The 22,079-nt window shown below is 46.3% G+C and overlaps 1 protein-coding gene across 1 annotated transcript; it reads left to right on the top strand.

The window, feature by feature from the left end:
• Positions 1-705: 705 nt before the first annotated feature.
• dok4 (docking protein 4) lies at positions 706-21,878 on the top strand (the record flags this gene model as incomplete). Its single annotated transcript, XM_084476654.1, has 8 exons — positions 706-812; positions 13,198-13,305; positions 15,675-15,789; positions 16,440-16,559; positions 17,098-17,287; positions 19,657-19,795; positions 20,383-20,500; positions 21,724-21,878. The coding sequence occupies exons 1-8, from the start codon at positions 747-749 to the stop codon at positions 21,876-21,878; spliced, it is 1,011 nt and encodes a 336-aa protein (XP_084332780.1). The 5' UTR covers positions 706-746.
• Positions 21,879-22,079: the final 201 nt, after the last annotated feature.

Consider the following 22,079-nt stretch of genomic DNA (forward strand, 5'->3'; position numbering starts at 1 on the left):
CTAGAAATACACTGTATAGAGAGAGAGGGGGAGAGAGAGAGGTGTAGAGAGAGAGGGGTAGAGAGAGAGGTAGAGAGAGAGGAGGAGGCAGTGGATCGGGGAGAGCAGCTTGCTGACACCAGTCCAGACGCTAAAGTGGTTGCCGGTGGGGGGGGGGGGGGGGGGGGGGAGAGGCAGAGGGCGGTCAGTGGGCGATGAGGATGATTGCGGTCTGGCAGGGAAGGGCTGAGGGTCTTAGATAGGAAGGGGTGTTGGGGGGGAGGAGGGGGGACAGGGGACGAGGGGGCTAAAATAGCAGAGGAGAGAGCAGGGCTTTAAGAAGTGGCTGTTGGAGAGTCGAGAGTGGATAGGGATAGGTGGGAAAAAAACTGTAAAGAAAGAAAGAGTGGGGGGAAGTGAGAAATATCCCACTAGACACTAGATCTGTGATAAAGCAACCGAGAGGGAGAGAGAGAGAGAGAGAGAGAGAGAGAGAGAGAGAGAGAGAGAGAGAGAGAGAGAGAGAGAGAGATAGAGAGGTGAGGTGTGGAAGCAGCTTGCAGCGGGCTACTGGTGGTGGTGGTGGTGGTGGTGGTGGTGGTGGCGGTGGGTGGGGGAGGGGTGGGGTTCAGAACAGTGCAGATAGTGGAAGGTTGGGAAGGGAGGAAGACCAGGGAGATAAGGGGGGGTTTTATAGAGAAGGGATAAAATAGAAGGTTCTGGATGGTCTCCACGGCGCCGGACAGCAGGTCCCGCCCCTTTCAGAGATGGCCTCCAACTTTAACGACATCGTCAAGCAGGGCTATGTGCGGATGCGCAGCCGCAAGCTTGGGGTGAGTGGTCTCCCCGTGTGTGTTTCTGTGTGTGTGCGTGTGCGTGCGCGTGTGTGTGTGTGTGTGTGTGTGTGTGTGTGTGTGTGTGTTTCCTCATTATTTCTCCTCTCTTGGATTCCTTTGCATTGTGGAGATGGTTACGAGTGTGACCTTTGAGCCAGATTCGTCCCCAGAGCGATCATCTGTGCCACTGTTACATCTGCCTATAGTTTTAGAGCACACATTTGCATATAAACTGCTAATGTGTGGGGTGAGTATTCCTATTCAAAACGATAGTGTGTGCGTGTGCGTGTGTGTGTATGTGTATATGTGCGCGTGCTTGTGTGTGTGCTTTTGCGCATGTCTGTGCATGGGTGAGACTGACCAAATGGAGGCAAGAAAAGCGCCAATCAACGTGCCTTATCGTCTTACCGTGTCTTATCGTCACCAGCTCCCTTCTTGTGCTGGCCTTCCAGAACTGAACAAACAGGGTTTAACTCTCAGAAGTATGAAGACACACCATATCTCTTATCTGAAGAGAGTCTCACCTCCTTAATGGACTCTTTACTGTACAAGGAAATGTGTTCCCTAATAAAAGCAATGTTGTAATTTGGTGGACAATCAGCTCAATATTTGTCTAACAATTCAACACGCATTAAGGGAATATAAAAGTCCTTATCTGTGATTACTCCAAGATGGCTGCATATTTTCCCATGCATTTCTGTTCATGCGCTAATGATTGGCCATTAAATCCAATTCATACAGCGCAATTGCTAGCATTTAGCCTCCATGTAGCACACCATTCCAATCCCCCCTGTCTTGGTGCACCATTACTGGGACAGCACCCAGCAAACTGGACACTTCCCATTTCGGATGCTAGCTAGCTAGTAGCCAGAAGTTTGTCCACTGCACTCAACCCTGCTCATCCTGATGCAGTGATGGTGACGGTGTAGGGGGGTGGTGTGGGGGGGAGACGGCTGGTGGGTGCTGCACCGCCACACATGCTGGCAGGGAGCTTCTGCAGCCCCCTCAGCAGAAGCAGCGGGGAAAACGTGGGGGTTTTGATCCAGAGAAGGTTGGACGTCGGAGTCAGCGCAGATTATTTCCCCGGCTAAAGTCTCCCAAGGCCAGCCCGCACTTTGGTCTCCGAGCAACATCCGCCCCCTCACTCCCTCTTTTTCTCTTTCTCTTTGTTTCTCTTTCTCTCTCTCTCGTGCCCTCTCTCTCTCTCTCTCTCTCTCTCTCTCTCACAATCTCTCTCTCCTCCTCACTAGAAAAGGAGCATGTCCTCTGATGATGTCAAGACCTGCTCCCCCCCCTCCCCCCTCTCCTCCCATCCACCCATCCACCCAGCCACCCCCCTGGTCCTCCCCTCCAACACCCCACCCCTCGCCTCAGTGTTGGCTCAAGCACCCTGGCGCAGGCGGGCTGAAAATGCCCTCGGCCAGGTTTTGGCTGAATCGATCGATTGGTCTCCATCTCTCTCTCAAGCTCTCTTGGTCCCTCAAACTCTCTCACTTTTTTGTTCACTCTCTGTCTCGGGTTCTTTCTCCCTCAATCATTCTTTTTTCTCTCAAACATTTTCTATTATGTGCTTATTTATTCGTCCCACGCTATGACACGTTTGGACAGATAGTCAAGGTTTATCTCTCTCTCCCGTTCCAGATACAGTACAATGCTACCGTGTGCGTTTTTAGAGGTACTGCAGAATCTCAGAAGAGCTACAACTCATAGAAACTGACAGAAAACACAAAAAAACACAGGGTGTGAGAGAAACAGGAAAGAAGTGGGCGTAAGGGTGATGGAATAACAAGGAGGTCAGTGGAGAAGCTGTCTTCCAACTCTCGGTGGGAGTAGTCTCCTTAGTCACAACCTCCTCCTCCTCAGGCTTATGGGGGGGGGGGGGGGTGTATCAGGGGTGGGTGAGGGGATGGGCGGGGGGGGGGGGATTCAGCAGCTGAGGTACTCTCCCTTGGGGGCTTGCGGTAGAAAATGCTCTCCATGTCACACTTCATTTGTCTCACTAGAGGGGACACCTGATCCGCCGCCATGCCGCCCCGAGACAACAGCGGTTTGCAGGCTGCACTGTACCGGCACTCTGGTGCCCTGGTGTTATCACTGTGGCATGTTCCTCGTGCATGGTCCTTGCAGAGCCAGAGCTCATGTCGGAAAGGTCTTACATTTTAGGGTATTTCTTATTGGCAGATGTTTTCTGTTCAGTTACATTGTTATCATCTTTAATAACTTGGTCTTTACTTTTTTTCAATTTCTGTCAGATTTCAGTCTTCTGTGTTCTTAAAATTTCAGTTCAATATGGTCTAACTTCATTCATATTTCAACTGTGTGCTTTTTATCTTTTATATCAAACTTTGAAAGACGGCATTGCTGCGGCAAACCACCACAAAGTCTGTTTCTGGTTTGTTGTTATGAAATGTGCGCTGGTAATTAGTTGAACTAGGTCAGTGCCTGTTCAAAACAGGCCTCATTCCTTGGCCTCCCCGTTTTGCTGCTCGCAGCTTTCTCGAGAACAACCGACACACCAATTCACACTCGACACTTGCACTTCCTCGGTCCTCGGCAACACCCCGCCATGCAGACCTGCTGGAGTCTGTCTGAAGTGCCTTGAGGCCCCGCCCCCCGAGGCCCCGCCCCCTGATGCCCCCCCCCCCCCCCGAAGCCCCGCCCCCACTGCTGCACAGAGCGCCGATAGTTGTTTCTTTTGTTCACAGTTTATTAATATTAAACGTGTTGTGTTTCCAAATCAGTCAACACTGCACTTTCTCATGTCCCCAATAAAACACACGCAAAGTGTGGAGTAGATCAGATGAACGCTTCTAGAGATATTCAAAGGACTTCCATGAATACACACAGAGATTCCTTGCTTTCTAGGTGGATAACACGTAGACCTACTGCTATTTTTGCTATTATATTAAGAACCAAAGGCTCTGTGTTCTGGCGTTGATCAGTTTAATTTAAATGTTGCCAGCCTGGGTGTGGGTGACCTACTGAACCTTGTGTGGGTGGCTAGCTGCGCGCTACCGCCGCACCGCACCTCAATGCATCACAGCGTTTCTATCATCTCTAAGCCGAGAGGCATTAGTACAAATGTAAATGCTGTGACTTTTTTTTATTGTATAGGAGCGCTGAGCGGAGCAAATGATTGGGCCAACGTTTGAGTCGGTCTTTAATGGCGGTGACATTATCTTTTTCGCGCAGCACCAGACTAGCTTGCGTATCAGAGTGCACCGCTGTTAAAATCACTTCAGCCCCCGACACTTCTCCGCCATCTGACAGGGCTTGAAATTAACATCCGCCCGGCAACCGACTGCGTTGGGAAATTGCCTGCGGAGGGTAATTTTGTCAATACTTTGAGGCAGGGAATGGAGACCTGAAGGTTTTATTTTTTTCCCCTCATGTTAATTAATTTTTGTATGCATTTTCTTTTCTTTTTTCTTCGATTTTTACCGAAAATTGCGAGGCCACACTTACATGCTCCGTCACAAACGGTCTGAATAGGTACTCTGCTCCGAGCATTGTGTTTGTAATCATCTTGTCTTATTTTTTTCTAACGTCAGGACCTAATGGAACTCCATCATGTATGAATTCCAAAACATAAAAGCGATTTGTTTTCTAAGGTGTTGGCGTTAATGCAACAGTGGAACAACGCCTGTGGTTTTTGCACTGGTTACCTGTCAGACACCCCCCCCCCCCCCCCGGGCTCAACCGGGAGAAGAGCAGACACAGGCCCGATGGCCAGTTGATTGTTTCCTCGAAAGTTGTTTACCAAATGTTTGCCCTCGTACCTCGTGCCTCCACCGTCCCCGGGAATCTACTTAGCGTCAAAGAGTCATCTCCCTGTTTGCCCTGGGCTGACTGGGCCTGTGGGTCATCGTTCGACCTTTAAAAACGTTTGACTCCTCAGTGTTAGCCTTAGCCCTCCCCCCCCCCAAGCAAGCGTCCAGCTCCACCCCCTCTCTCCCACACAGGTCACTCACACTGCCTCTGGCCGTGGACCTCCATGACCTCCCCACCCACACACCAATTGTGGTTCCCCATCCCCCTACAGCCAGTCCTCTTTTTTTTTTTTATTTCCTGTTTTATGGAGCGTTGATGATGTGATTTATGCAAGGGAACACACACATACGTGCACACACACACATACGTGCGCACACACACACACACACACACACACACACACACACACATTTAAATGCTTGGTTGCTAGCATGGTACCATTATTGATATAAGGTCCAAAAACACAGCAGCCTACACACAAAGGTACCGTACGACCTACAACATCAGCATCACACATGCTCCACATACGAGAAATGTGATGATTGAATTTCTGCCCTTCAGTAGTCCCTAGTAGTGTGTCGACACACACACACACACACACACACACACAGTATGTGTGTGTGGGGAGCAAGTACGGGCTCCCCATAGAGCCTAGGGGTGGGAGGGTTACTCACTTCATGAGTCTAATCTCAATGGATGGAGTGGAGAGTAATGAAGAGGAATATTATACACAAGTGACCTTTACAAGTTGTCAAATGCTGTAGATCTGTCTTCGCAAAGGGAGCAGGACAATTTTGTTTTTAGTTCTGTTTTCGGTGGCCTTGAGTATATGGACTGTCTACAATCAGCAAATTGCAATGTTTTCTAAAGCTCTTTGTCAAGCACTTACTTCAGTAAGGATTGTACTTCAGTCCTGAATAATTAGTTCATCTTCTGAATATAATTATCCAGTCTGAAGCAGTGTCTGGTGTTCTAAATGCTTTGGTCCGAGGACCGGTATTTGCTCAAATGTTCAATTTCCATGTTCCCAGACCTAATGTCAGTGTTTTTTTATTGATAGAAGGTCAAATGTTGGTGGTCTAATTCGTGGAAGTGGAGAACAAGATAATGTTGTTTTTTTTAACAACAAACATCCTGTAATAGTGAAATACAGGTGACAACTACACTGTCAGCTACAAGGCTGATCAACAACACGGTGCGATCTGACTTTGTCTGCCACAGGGGAGGTTTGAAAAGGCAATCTAAAATGACAATCTAAAATGGCGTTCTCCTCTGTGACAATGATGGATGGTTGAGTCAGACATTCCCTCAAAATCATGATGTTAGAAGCCATTAGCGATGACCTTGCCTGCTAATTATTTCCCAAGATACCACTTGGACTCTTTTGACATTGTTGAAGAAAAGTAAAATGTTAAAATGTAACCTGATGGTATGATTTGTTCTCTGTGGATGTACCATTTTCAAGGGATAACTGTTATGCCCAGCAAAGTAACATAGTTGAAATTATACTGATTTGTTTGTCGTTTTTTCAAAACGACGAATAAAAGTTCTGAAATAGTGTTACATGCCCCTAACTGGACTTTTATTAAAGGTATACCCAACAGAGGAATGACAAAGGTGAGAAGATCTAACTAAACAGAACAAATGGAGGAGAAACTTCCAGGCTAACCAAAACTGTGGTCCATAGGTACCAGCAAACTTAAACTATCAGGACAACAACTAGACTATCAAAACAACATCCAGAGTCTGTGGGCTGAGTCTTTTAAAGTAGGGCTGTGCAATTAATCACATTTTGATCGCAATTTAGATTTTTGTGTCAAACGATCTCCGAATTAATATAATCGAGTTGAAACAATTTTTTTTTATTATTATTTTTATTCATGAAATGTTTTATAGAAAAACAGCTGGATACATATTTTTACATTATTTTCTATTTGAAGTTCTCAGTTACAAAGGGTTTTTTTTTGAGAGAAATGCTGAATAAATGCATCATGTTTTCAAACTCAAAAATAATCGTTAAAATAATTGTGATTATGATTTTTTTTCCATAATTGAGCAGCCCTATTATAAAGCCAAAGCTTGGCTCCGCCTGCCATCTCTCTCCACAGGCTCTCCACAACACCAACAGGTGCTCGATGTTGGAGAGAGAAAGGCGACGGCCATGACAATAGCCTCCATTTTGCAACCATTTTGCTGCGGAAATACGTTTGCTTGTGGCTTTGACAATGACATTGATTACGTTTGAGTGCTTTTGGAGCTGAATGGAAATTTCCCCCACTTCAATTCCATTAAATCGGAGGATACTCACGCAGAATCAATTGTATACCGTATCACCTTTATTGATCAACAAACAGAAAAAGAGAAGGAAAATATGAACAATTTCAAAGTACTGCACCGTCCATTGCTGGAATTGAAAACAAGTCAAACACACCAAAAAAAGGTGTGTATACCTTTTTGTATAGCTGGTCAGGGAAGACAGCCTGAAAAATTGTGCTCAAAATACCTGAACATCTAATTAAGCCTTAGGGAGAGCGCCATCTGTGGTGAAAAGCAGGTTGTTGCAGTCGCCATATGGAGGGCAACAGCCCCTGGCTTAAATTTCTACCAATCAGAGACGATATTTCACAGCCTGCTTGTAATGCTCCGTTGTGTTTCAACCACTCTAAAAAAATATATTGGTGATGCAACACAGGCCTATGTTAAGTACAGCATCAAAGTGAATTGGTAGTTATGGTATCACCGTAATGTTGTTGTACTCCTCTCATCCAATCTCCCCCCCCCCCCCCCCCCCCCGTATCAAACATCATATTTTACTGTCTAGTTCACCTTCCCTCCGTTCAGCCCCGCCCACTCTCTCATCCCTCCCTGCATACAGCCCGACCCTCTCTCTCTCTCTCTCTCTCTCTCTCTCTCTCTTTCCCCTCAGCTCCATGCAGCCCGACCCACTCTCTCTCTTTCTCTCTCTCTCTCTCTCCCCTCCGCTCCATCCAGCCTGACCTACTCTCTCTCTCTCTCTCTCTCTCTCTCTCTCTCTCTCTCTCTCTCTCTCTCTCTCTCTCTCTCTCTCGCTCTCTCTCTCTCCGCTATACTTAGTGTGTGTGTGTGTGTGTGTGGGCTTTTTGTCTTCCAATGCTGATACTTGCTCTAGTCGTCATTGTTAGGTTTGGCCTTTCAGTCGGTCACCTTACCTGCCCAACACATCCCTGCTGCTGTCGGCCTGGAGCACAGCGCTGCTCATGCACTTCCTCATCTCTGGCCTTGGCCTTATTATCTCTGGCGTCGTTTCTCAGGGATTCCTTCACTTTCACCCTCTCCCCCAGGACTTTCCTCCCCTCCACGGTCCTTGTTTAAACAACAGTATTAGACGGGTGGTTTTAATTGGTGGTTGTTGATGCGCTCCAGATGCGGCAGGAAAATGGATGGAGCGTGTGGTTGTCGTGTGTGCTACATGTTTGTACCACACGCAAAGGTGTGTTACCTCTACGGAACAATCCTCTGCTTATTTGACTCTTGGACCCCTCTTGGCTTTCTCCCTTGGAATCGGACATGGTTCATCACTTGTCTATAAAACGTGAATTCAACCACAGTAGGTGGTTAGCTTTTATTATCAACCAACTACTACTGCATTTTTTTTTGCTCATCTTTACCAAATACATTTGCAGCCTTATCCATAAATTTTAATAATTTGGGTATAAACCTCCCTTTAATCAAGATAAGTCCCTCCCACCCCCATAAATGTTTAAATCAAATATGATCTACAATCTCAGTCAAATACGATACATTGTTTGGAAAGGGCTATGCTCAGTGCGATATATGTTGGATGGAGAGACACAAACACAATGTCTCTTTGTGTCAGTGTTGTGTCTAGGGGTGCATGATAATTATCGGGCCGATAACAGAAATTATTACGTCATTCTGATAAGTCAGATAACATGACGAATAGCCCCGATAACATAACAGCCTATATAATTTCAGTGCCCCGCTCCCACTAACGCTACATGAAAGGTCTTATCGTAACCCTAAAAGTAGGCCTACACATCATACAGTCAATTACAATACACAAGTTCACTCACTGCACGCGGATATAGAAAATGTTTTTTTTTATCATTATGTTACACCTTTCCTGCTGTCGGCTCCCAGACCGTAGTCGAGGAGCACAGGGGAGACGTTCCCTGTGGAGACGTTGACGGTCTCTCGGGGGTACCACCCTTCACTTTGTCCGGCAGTGGGTCTGCTTATAGGTCGGAATATGGTCGGAATGAAGCAGCCGCCGATGATTGACAGGCTGGGTACTTTATTCTTAGTTTCACTAACGTTACAATACACGTTTGCACAGACACAACCAGACTCGTTCGTTACTTGCTCGTCCACTCACTCACATACACACACACACACACACACACTGCCATTCCCGCGCACACACATACTCTCGTAACACTTATTATTGACAACAGTTAGCTGAACATTATAGGGTCCCGGCCTTCCACTCCCTGTTTTCTCAGTTAAACACAGAAATCAACTACATTTGTCCCAGTGTTTGTTAGATGTGAAATGAAGCAAAAAAGACGCTCTCTTCCTCCGTCGTTCGCAACGCCTTCCTTATTCGTCGTTTCTTCTATTTGTCTGTAATCTTTCATCGATTTATGTGGATGTTGTGGATGCAACGGAATATATGACGCATCGCTGCAGCAACATTTAAGATGATCGCGATGAGTTCTGCTCTTTCTGCCTCCGTTGCTGTCTGCGGTCATACCAAAACACACCTGAGTGACAGGGGCCATAGCCTACTGTGAACCTCGACCCTACGCCATATCCCGCCCCTTGCAAGCCATCCCCCTCTAAACCCCCAGTTGATTCTACTGATGTCTGCGCGACAATGTCATGATCTTAGGTCATGATCATATAAATGGATATGTGTGTGTATTAGCGGTTATCTGTATCGGTATCGGCCTTTAGGAGCTGAAAGTTATCGGTTATTGGTATCGGTTAAAAAAAAAGTTATCGTGCATCCCTAGTTGTGTCAGTACATCTCACCTCGCCTCACCTCCGAGGTACACGAGAACCTGAGGGCCCTGGGAGCGGCCATGTCAAGGTTCTTACTGCTTTCATTTTCCTCAGTCTCTTCTGACCTTTCCCTCTGCTGTTTGTGAAGTCACTCTCTCTCATCTTCCCTCTCTGTCTGTCCTCTGACTCTCTCACCCCCCCTCTCTTTCTCTCCCTCCCTCCCTCCCTCTCTCTCTGTGTCTGTCTGTCTTTCTCACATCTTCCACCCTCTTCCTTCCTGCTTTCGGTTGTTTACAAGATCTCGGTCGATTCTCAGGGGGAGAGGTCCTGCTGACCATGTTGAGAATACTGATTCCGAGCTTCCCTTCCGCACACCCCTTAAAGTTCTAGCGAGAAGCCAAACACAATCAGGCTTTAGCTGGATTAGTTCTTCACTAAACTCTGTCCACATGGTACATTCACTAAACCCTGTCAACGAGTGTGTTTACCTAAGAGAGGCATAGCTATTCGAACTGAGCAGTTTTTATAGTTTGCGCCGGCAGACTCAAGCATTGTAGTTTTGCAAAAAAATATAGTAAACAAAGTCGTACCATAAAAGTGGTGATTTGGAAAAAAATATTAAAGAAATTACATTTGTATTTCAGTTAACTGACTGAGAGATACAATTTGAGTTTAAATCCACCTTTTTGAAAGGAGATTACCCCTTTGAAGGGGTATAAACAAAAAGCTCATATTGAATGCACCGGCAACCTATAGCCATATCTCAAAGGGCACAGTGTGCACGGTTATCATGCATTTTGAGTCAAATGTTAGTCCCTACCACAAAACAACAAAAACCATAATAATATAAACATGTCATTTCTGCGTTGTGCCACTTCCTTCCTGCCTGCTAGCGTTAGCCTCGCTCAGTGCCAGCTGAGACTAGCTTACTTTAAAGTTGAACGTAGTAGCGAGGGCGTCGGAAGCATTGGCGCTGGTGGTATGATGTAAATTGGTGTGAGGCGAGGGATATGGAGCCAAAAGGGTTTTAAAAAATTGTGAAAAAGTGATTTGATTTGGCAAGACCCCGATGTATGTGTAATATCCGTGCATGAGGCTGTCCCCACCAGCTGAGCCTCGGAGCAGGAGTTATTTTCGTATGCTAATGTTAGCCAAGATCAAGGGCCGAGAGGTGTTTGAATCTTGATCATCACTATTGATCCTCTTTTTAAGTCCTAGATTGGATCATATTTCTATTATATTTTCTGTATATTACGAAGCAACAAAGCAAAAAACGTTACTGTACACAGTTTTCAGGTATCTGTACTTTAAGTATTTAATTGACAAAAAAAACATACTTTTGCTCCCTCCCTACATTTAAAATATGTACTTTCTAATGCTTATATTTTCAAACAGGCTCTTAGCTTTAGTTTTAATGCATTTCATGGGAATTACCAAATTTTTTCCTTGATTTCACGCCTTCCCAAGACCGATTTCACTCAAAATGAGTGGGACAATAACAGAGAAAAAAGACGATCCCCTGGTGTATCCCTCGGTGCATATCACGCACGATAGACCTTACAAGATGAAACCGACGTAAAAGAAGGAGACAAGAAGAACCACTGAGAAATGGCGTCCATGGGAGAACTAGCAGTGTAGTGGGGAGGGTGGAGAAACTCCTGAAGAGATGAGAGAACAAAATAGACTTTAAGCGTGTTCTCGTTTTGATCATGTTAATGTTTGGAGTTCTGCTGCTGACATTGAAAACTGATTTGCACATTGGAGCCAAGTTAATTTTGTTCAGTATTGCCTATTGTTTATTTTATTTTAAGTTAGAATGGTTTAACTTTAACAGTCTTCAAATGATATGAATATGATGTGTGGTTCATTGAGCTTTGAGAAACTGCAGGTAGAATTGTCAGAGGGCTATTCTTTACTTTTATACATTACCGAGTCTTTACTTTTCCACTCTTACTTAAATAAAGAAGTTGATCAGTACTTCTACTTTAACCAGAGTCTATATTTACACTAGTATCTGTACTTCTACTCGAGTAAAGAATGTGTTTGCCACCACTGCTCGCACCAAACCGTAACTCGTAATGGAAACTTGACTTGGCTTTGAAAAACGTCCTCAAATTGTACCCCCATTGGTAATCTTGTGCTGTAGACGTCCCCTCCCCACCCATGAAACTGGCCTTCCACAGCGAACCTTGGGGCTGCTTCTGTAATAATTGAATCCACACAGGGGGTAAACTGCAGTATGTGACACTAGTGGATGCGGCCGTGTTCTCTGCTCTCATACCTTGGGCACAGAGAAGGTGACAGAGAATATCAACTACATTACATTTTGAATCACAGGTGTTCGATGAAGACGCCAAGAGATGGGCTGAAAGTGTAATTAACTAAAGTCTCAAAAATGGGTCACAAAATCCAGAGGATTTTAATTGCAGATGCGACAACATTCACAAATGTTTCAAAAAAGAGAGAGACTTATCATAAAAAAAATATATATTTTATGATATATATATATATATATTTCTTTTTTTTAGCTTCAAATAACATATGTGTGGGTAGGAAATGCATCCTGTTCAGTGGATTTGAGATGATTGAGAGAATAACCAATTAATTCAACAGGGGCATGATAACCAAACAAACATCAACAATCGTAGGGTGTGCGTTTACATGACTCTACTTCAAGATATACAATTACAAAACACACGCATGCTTCCAGACACTGATCATGCCGTTGCCCTGGTAACAGAAGGTTATAGTTCTGAAGGACAGATGGAATACAAGGAATACAGATACCACTACTGTTGGCAGTTGGTTGGAAGGACTGTGTGTGTGTGTGTGTGTGTGTGTGTGTGTGTGTGTGTGTGTGTGTGTGTGTGTGTGTGTTTTATTGCTTATTGTTTCTCTCTCAGCTCAGTTGGAAAGTTTCTCCCTAACGTGATAGCATCTGCATAACCGGATTCCCTTCGTAGGAAACGTCTTTAATGTCACCCCGCCTCACTCTCCGTATCTCTCACTGTCTAATTCCTCATTCTCTCTCTCTCTCTCCCCTTCTCTCCCCCCGGCCTCTCCCTCTCTGCCCCCCATCCTCCTCTCTCACTCCCACTCTCTCCACCAGCCATCCTCTTCCACTCTCTTCCACTTTCTCCCATCGCTCTCCCTCCCCATATGTCCTTCCCACTCTCTCCCTCAGGGTATCTTATTTTCTCCCTCTTCCTCTCCCCAGCCATTCTCTCTCTCTCTCTCTCTCTCTCTCTCTCTCTCTCTATCTCTCTCTCTCTCTCTTCCCCACCCTTCCCTTTGCTCTTGCTTCATTATTACAACTCTTTTTTTGTTCTTTGTCGCCATACGAGATTTAGGCCATCAGATGTGATCACTTGTGTGCTTTGTCATATAAATCTTACAGAGTATTTGTGTGGGTTCTCTGTGAATGTGTGAATTTGTGTATTTGAGTGTGTGTGTGTGTGTGTGTGTGTGTATGTGACTGTGTGTGTGTGTGTGTGTGTGTGTGTGTGTGTTTTTATGTCTCTCCCTATGTCTGTAACTCTGTGTGTGGGTCTGTGTGTGTGTGTGTGTGTTTGTTTATTTATTTATGTGTGTACCTTTGTGTGTGTAGATCTACCGGCGCTGCTGGCTGGTGTTTAAGAAGTCTTCCAGTAAAGGACCTCGCCGGCTGGAGAAATACCACGACGAGAAGTCGGCCTACATCCGAACCTGCCCCAAGGTGGTGTGTGTATATGTTTGTGTGTATCCGTGCGTGTGTTTGTGTGCGTGTGTGTGTGTTTGTGTGCGTGTGTGTGTGTGTGTGTGTGTGTGTGTGTGTGTGTGTGTGAGTTTATTTAATTGTGTGTATGTGTAGGTGTGTGTGTGTGTAAGTGTGTGTGTGTATATATGTCAGTGTGTATGTGTGAGTAACATCTTAACTGCAAGTGCTGTTAAGGGACTAAGCGCCATTATTTAGGGGCTATAGGGTTCAGGGAATGTCATAAAATGTGGCCTGTGAAGCCCTTTGAGACTGGAACTGTGATTAAGGACTATATAAATTAAATGGACCTGACTTTAACTTATTCCATTTAATCCAGGCCTGGTCACAAATCACAGTTGAGATTCATAGTTTATCGTCTTGATAGCAGAAGAGCTTAAATCTGGTTGAACGGGGCGTTTCAGTTTGGTCTGCTTCATATTTGTTTCAACCAATCACGTGGCTGGAGGCGTGGATCTGCAAGCGTGTAATTGGCTGGTAACATTGAACACGGCCGGCAATAGTAAAGTGTGGTAAAGGTGTCAAGGTTTCAAATCAACACTGTGTATATTGGCCACTGTAGAGCATCCCTTTCACTGCATCCCCCTTCTGAACGCTTTATCCACTCTCGCAAATGAGTTTCTCACCGTTAGAATGTCTAATATCTAAACAGGGAACAAGGTGTAAATCCTTGCCTCTTTCAGTATTTGGTTTCCATCGCATCGCTCTGCGCCGTCTCCCCCTCTGCTGAAGTCTGCTGTAAAGTAAAACAACTGCTGGATCCGAGATTAATCCAAGCATAATTATCTAGCTTTGTTTTGCCTGATGTTGACATCATGTCATTTCTGCTTCAAACCAAATCAAACGTTAGTTATCCAGCACTTTTTGTTGTGATAGATCAACAGCCATACGATGTGAAGTGCTTAACAATGGAGACAACACGGCTAGATCAAAGGCTGAAGCATGTTTGTGCTGGGCTGGAATCGCCTCAAGGAGTGTATTGAACCGGTGTCTATGTATCGGGTGATAGTATAAGCCTAGCAGGCTGTTTCTATTGGTGAAGAGAGCACCTGAGGGAGCCCCATGGGTAACCTTGGTGGGTTTTGAAAAAGAAGAAATATAGGAAGGAAAAGTGCAAGATTCAGAGAGCTTGTATTAGTCAAGGTGATTGGAGGAGGCAAGGGTAGAAATGGGTGGTGGTTCATTCTCTCAGATAGAGGGCGCATGTGGGCGTGCATGTGTTTGTGCATGCAAGCGTGTGTGTGTGGGCTTGTGTGTGTTGGTGTGTTGGTGTGAATGTGTGTGTGTGTGTGTGTGTGTGTGCGTGCGTGTGTGATGTGTACATTGTCTCTTGTCAATCAGCTGCTGTTCTTGGCAGGGTGCAAAGATATATCTGTCAGAACCTTTCTCACACACTCACACTCACACACCACACACCACACACACGCACACACACACACACAGGTGGATAGATGACAGCAGACGGTGCAAACATCAAAGCCTTGTCTATCTTGCTTCTCTGGGCTCCGCACCATCCACCCTTGTGCCTATATTCTCTCTCTCTCTCTCTCTCTCTCTCTCTCTCTCTCTCTCGTTCTCTCTTTCCAGCTGTCTCTCTCCATCTGGCTCCCTCCTTCCTCTCCCTTCCTCTCCTGCTCTCCATCCATTTCCCTCTGTCTTCCTCCCTCCTTCTCTCTCTCTGTCGCTCTCGCTCTCGCTCTCTCTCTCTCTCTCTCTCTCTCTCTCTCCCTGTCTGTGTTTTTTGTTTCATCTCTCCACATCTGTCTTCCCCTTGCTCTTTCCGTCACTCTCTCTGTTCTCTTCCTTCACCCTCACAGCCGAGCTCGGTGAGCTGTGTCACAGTTATCACCTCCCTTCCACCTGCACCACAGCCACACACTCACACTCTCCTATCCTTCACGGTGATTCAACGTGGTGCAAACACACACACATAAATATAGTGCATGACGTTGTTGTAGCAATCACTGCAAATGTCCCCATGATTATTGGCTCACTTCCATAGGCATTTGATGTACAAAGTATGCCAGAAATGCACAAACACAAACATATTTTAATTAGTAAGTTGAAAAGCTAATTAGTTTTACTTCCGCTAGAGCCAAAATAGAATAGGGTTAAAATCTTATTGGTAAAAAAAAACACTTCTGAGTGTCAAATTCAATTACTCGCATTTCAGCAAATTGTTGCTGCTACTTTTACTTTTAATTACTTTGATCCTTACATTTGTGATTGTCAAGTAATGGCAGGCGGTCTATCTCAAAGTTGGGAAAGTTGTGTTTTAATTAAAACTGCCTCACTTTTCCCCACAACACACCTTCTTCACCCCTGATCAGGTGACAGACATCAGCGACGTGAAGAACATCACGCGGTTGCCCAGGGATACCAAACGACAAGCGGTGGCCATCGTTTTCACCGACGACACGTCGCGCACATTTACATGTGAATCAGGTACCGCTACATTTACAGTACATTAACATCTGAATCAGGCACCTGTACATTTACGGCACATTAACATGTGAATCAGGCACCTCTACATTTAAATCACATGAACATGTTAATCAGAGACCTCTACATTCAAAACGCATGTGAATCAGGTTACTCTGCACAACCCAAACTACTGTTCAGAGTGCGAAGTAGCTTTTTGAATCAGAACGACATACGTAGTAACATTTTTGTTTTGGACATAATGGTAACATCTCAGAGATATACTAATAGTACAGTTCACTTACAGTACACTTTGGATTTTAACTATTTATTTTGCAATCTAGTTTGCAAAATGAATTATTTATTTTTGCAATCTAGTTTGCAAAATAAATTATTTATTTTTGCAATCTAGTTTGTGAACCTCATGTTATGTTTAGAAGCAAAAAAAGTATTTGAAACACACCAGAAAATCAGCCAATTATTTCCAACCTGAATACACACAGCGATTGCGACAATGTAAACAACAGCAACCATCTCTTCATGCATTAAGTGCAACGCACAATGTAGTAGTTGTCCTCCAAGTTGGCTACCCAACATGATCCATCCATGAGACATGCATGGGTACATGGTTGGTAAGAAACCGACTTGACCTTGTTCCTGTCTGTTGTCCTCAGAGCTGGAGGCAGAGGAGTGGTTCAAGACGCTGTCAATCGAGTGTCTGGGGACCCGCCTCAATGACATCAGCATGGGGGAGCCAGACCTGCTCGCTGCCGGGGTGCAGTGTGAACACACGGGTAAGTCACACACGCCTGCATACAAACACACACACACACACGCACACGCACGCACACACACACACACGCACGTATGCACGCACGCACGCATGCACACATATCACACACACGCACACACACACACGCACACACACACACACACACACAGACACACCATAAATAGATCTCTTGTCAACAACTCTCCCTTTTACAAGTCCCATCAAAGGCTCTATAACACATTTTATATTGTGTGTGTTTGTGTGAATATGCATATGTGCGTGCGTGTCCGTCTGCATGTGTGCCTGTGTGCGCGCGTGTGCCTGTCCCTGTGTCATCCACACACCAAAAAAAACCCTGATGAAACACACCCAGTACAACTTTGCGACCACTTCACAGTCCCCCCCCTGTCCCCCCCCCCCCCCGCTCCGCTCTATTTATAACAAGATGCTCGGTCGCACGCAAACGCAAACACAAACACAAACCTCTGCCCCGCCCGTATCCGCTCACAAGGGAGTAAACACTGTGTAACGCCCTCCTCCTCCCCCGTGGCGTTCCGCAGAGCGCTTCAACGTCTTCCTGCTGCCCTGCCCCAACCTGGACATCTACGGCGAGTGCATGATGCAGATCACGCACGAGAACATCTACCTGTGGGACGTGCACAACCCGCGCACCAAGCTGGTCACCTGGCCGCTGTGCTCGCTGCGCCGCTACGGACGGGACGCCACGCGCTTCACCTTCGAGGCCGGCCGGTGAGACGCGCCCCCAGGGGACGAGCGTTAACGCGCTCTCGTGGTCGATTGAGGGATTTGAGCCTGGGAATTTAAAAAAAACTGAAAACGGTTGGGTTTTTGAGCGACACAGTGCTACACGCCGTTATGTTAGGACACGTTGTTTTTGTCCTTTTTGTCCTATTTTGTGGGCTGATTATCGGATGCAGCGTAGTTAAAGCTTAGTGCTGTTCATTTGAGCTTGCGTCGTTCTGCAAAGTGAGTGTTGTGGGCCGGTACCCCTGGGCCAGGATTACTGAACCAGTCTAGACAGAGAGGGGACAGAGAGGGAGACAGGAGGGGCAGAGAGGGGGAGGTAGGAGGGGGAGAGAGAGGGGACAGAGAGGGAGACAGGAGGGGGAGAGAGGGGGAGGTAGGAGGGGGAGAGAGAGGGGACAGAGAGGGAGACAGGAGGGGGAGAGAGGGGGAGGTAGGAGGGGGAGAGAGTGGGAGGTAGGAGTGGGAGAGAGTGATAGGAGGGGGACAGAGAGGGAGACAGGAGGGGGACAGAGAGGGAGATAGGAGGGGGAGAGAGAGGGAGATAGGAGGGGGACAGAGAGGGAGATAGGAGGGGGACGGAGAGGGAGGTAGGAGTGGGAGAGAGAGAGATAGGAGGGGGACAGAGAGGGAGATAGGAGGCTCTCCGCTCTAACGTCGCTGTTGTCCCCGAATTACATAAAACGACTCGTTAACTTTTACTGCATTTGCTTTGCATTTAATACAATCCGTGAACTAAAATGACAACACAATAATTTTTGTGGGCGTTTTATCGGGAATGGCTCCTCCAACCGTCCAACGGAGAGGTGAGCTGGGTCTGTGAAATGATCCGGAGGCGAGGGAAGCGTCAGACCGTGTCCGTAACAAATGGTCTCATATAACGATGATGAAGGCTGGGGTGCCTCTAAACAGGCTGTTTACTGAGCACAGCCCCGGTCCCTCCCCATCCCACATTATCTATCAAGTTTCTCCATCCAGTTATTATAATTGTAGCCAGAACTCAATACCATATGGAGAAAGTGGTCTGACCACCGCTGGATATGGACTCCAGTGGATGCGATTTACCATTCGCACGCACGCACGCACACACAAACACATGCACGCATGCACACGTGCACACATGCACAATTGCACACACATGCATACACACGCACATGCACACATACACATACACATACACGTGCGCACATACACACGCAGAGATGCACATACACATACACGTAAGCACATGCACGCGTACACACACACACACACACACACACATAGTTCACCTACGTCATGGGTGTGTGTGCTATTGAAGGTGTTATTAAAACCTACATGAAGGTGGTCTGGGACAGAAAGGTCTGTGCAGGTATAATGTTATCAGTGGTTTCAAACAATGCACACACACGCACACAGAGGAACGCACACACACACACACACCCAGAGGAACACACACACACACGACCTCACAAGTCCCTTCTCTGGGGCCCGTTTGAGGGAGAGAGATTGATTGAATAGATTAGCAGAGAATCAATGGCCAGCCGTATCACCTCCTCTTTGATAAGACCTAAGGAGCGACGACGGGGTCAGCATGCAGATATTGTCTGGCTCTGTGTGTGTGTGTGTGTGTGTGTGTGTGTGTGTGTGTGTGTGTGTGTGTGTGTGTGTGTGTGTGTGTGTGTGTGTGTGTGTGCGTGTGTGTGTGTGTGTGTGTGTGTGTGTGTGTGTGTGTGTGTGTGTGTGTGTGTGTGCATTCCTGTGTGTGTGTGTGTGTGTGTGTGTGTGTGTGTGTGTGTGTGTGTGTGTGTGTGTGTGTGTGTGTGTTTTTGTGTGTGTGTAACATCTGTGAGACAGAACAAGATAGGTGTGGAGTTTTGAGGGGATATGGGGGGTTGGTTCAGAATCTACTGGAAGCTTTACTAAATGTACCGCATGTGTATACTGCCATCTAGTGTCGAAATCCAGCTACTACACAACATATTGTGTTGGCTTTTGTTGGACTAGGACTCTTGGTACCTTGCAGGTTTCTTTTGTGTATATTTTCATCCACGTGTTGTGTATTTTAAAGGTATTAAAGCCAAACACTTATTGTGATTCATTTCATGTTGGAAATAATTTAGTTACTTTATAAACAAGTTAAATAATGATTGTTGGTCATACCTTTTACATCATGATAGTACTTTGCATGGACTCCATGTGCCACTGAACAATTATGAACCACTTTTTTCCATGCTAGAGTTGGGACACACACACACACACACACACACACACACAGATGAAACCGACGCCTTCAGCTCCTATATGTGTGGTCCCCCACCAGCACCAGCCCTTGTGATGTGACCGTTGTTCCCCCCCTCCTGTGTCTGGGCCAGGATGTGTGACAGCGGGGAGGGCCTGTACACCTTCCAGACCCGAGAGGGGGAGCAGATCTACCAGAGGGTCCACTCATCCACGTTGGCCATCGCCGAGCAGCACAAGAAGGTTCTGCTGGAGATGGAGAAGAACAGCAGGGTGAGAGTCCCAGCCGCCCCGGAGGAAACTGATCCGCTCCACGGCTTCACATCCACCCTCTCCCCATGCAAAGTCACGTTTAGGATTTGTGTTATCTTTGTTGTTTGTGTAATTGTGTGTGTTGCTTTCAGCCCTTTGGGATGATGTAGACTGCACTTCTAACAGCAGAAAATGCCATGTTTTCATATTGTAATTGGTGTTTATCTAGCAAAAGGAGTAAAAGGTTTTGTATATATAGGGTAGGAAGAAAGTAGGTACTCTGACAGCAGTGGGCTGGTGTGAAATCAAAGCAAAATAACAATCAATTTAAAAGAGTGAATTAAAGCAAAAGCCAAAGAGGATGAAAATATAAATGAAAATCCATCAAAATGAATCAGAGACAGTTTACAAAAAGGTAAATTAACTATTTATTTGTAACGATTCAAGAATCAATAGTGAGGTTTGCTTGTTGTTTTGTGTGTGTGTGTGTGTGTGTGTGTGTGTGTGTATGTGTGTGTGTGTGTGTGTGTGTGTGTGTGTGTGTGTGCGTGTGTGTGTATGCATGCATGTGTGTGTGTGTGTATGTGTGTGTGTGTGTGTGTGTTCAGTTGATGTCCAAGGGTTCAGAGTCGGGCTCCTACCCGTGCACCCCCACCGCCATCCTGCCCCGCTCCGCCTTCTGGCACCACATCACCGGGAACCAGACGGGCATGGACCCCGGCAACGGTAAAAAAGTAGCCCGGACCCCCTGTAGGGCAGGACCCTGACCCCTCAGCCCCACCAGACCCCCTGTACACGCAAAGGACCCTGACCCACCAGACCTGTTGAGTGTGGTGTACACTGCGCCTCCGCCAACTTGTTCTTACCACATAAAAGGGCAGATATATATGAAGCAGCACTTTGAGTTTAGCCCGGTGTAAAGGACACTGATCTGTAGACTGACCTCTACTCTAACCTGTACACTGACCTGTAGACTGAGCTGTAGAACGACCTCTGCACTGACGTGTACACTGACCCGTACGCTGACCAGTACCCGTACGCTGACCTCTTCATTGACCTGTACACTGAATTGTACTCTGACCTGTACACTGACCTATACATTGACCTGTACACTGAATTATACTGGTCACAGTAGCATTTCTTTATTTATTTAGCTTTTAGTGTTCTCTTGTAGCAAAAATAAATAGCTTTGAATGGTTTTACTCGATGAGTGGACACCTTAAATCAATTGTAGTGGAATACAGTACAGGGAATTGTATACTAAAAACATTTATTTTATTTTTGATGTGATGAATTAGGTTAATTTCTCTCAATAATGGTATTAATATTATTATTCAGGAAACATGTATTACAGTACAAATTCCTTAAATGATCACCAACAAAAAACCCTGATTTGATTCATATGACACAGTCACTGAATTAAGGGTGATTGACCTCTTAGGTCTTCACAATCTCTTTCACGCTTGTAATGGCGAAAAAATATGTTTTTCGGGTTTTTCCTAGAGCCCCTATTCAAGTTTCCTACATTGTCTGACGGACGTTTGCGTCCAAAAAAGAGTGAGAGCTTGACTGTCCAAGTGCGTCAATTGGCCGTCAAAAAAAATAAGGATGCAATGGAAGTATCTTAATCTAAATCAAGGTTCACAGTTCACAAACAGAACGGTCAATGACTGTATTTGCTTGTCTGCCTTCTCCCCGTCATGCGCTTCCGTCACCTGTTTAAAGGGTGCACCATCACCACCTGTAGCAGACGAGCACTCACGCCAGGCGGGGAAAGAAGGAGAAATGAGGGAGTCCTTGAAAACATAAAAAACTTGGCTGTGGCTCCCACATCGCTATTTTGTAGGGGTGTTCAAAATCTCAAGACCACTCCTGAAAACGGTGTCCCTGCATTCGCACTTACAACATCTTCCTTCCTGTTTGTCTGACCACTTCCTCTCCGCCTGTAGATGACGGCATGGAGGACGAGCTGCTCTCCAGTGCCCACCTGCCCCGCGACCGCCACGCCTCCCTGCCGATGGCGCACGCACACACGCACGCCCACAGCCTGCCCCCGCCGTGCGCACACTCTCCGACACACTACCCCACTTACCCCGGAGAGTGACGCTCATCCCTGGGAAGGGGGGAGTGGAGGAACTCAGGGGGGGGGGGGGGGGGGGGGGGGAGGGGAGACGGACACTTGAGGATCGGAGTGCACTGAGTAGGGGTACGAGACACCCGACGGGTACACACACACACACACACACACACACACACACACACACACAAACACACACACATACACACAAGCATGCCCGCACGCACA

The sequence above is a fragment of the Micromesistius poutassou genome, assembly GCF_964030765.1.
Source record: "Micromesistius poutassou genome assembly, chromosome: 12".
NCBI classification, from domain to species: Eukaryota; Metazoa; Chordata; class Actinopteri; order Gadiformes; family Gadidae; genus Micromesistius; species Micromesistius poutassou.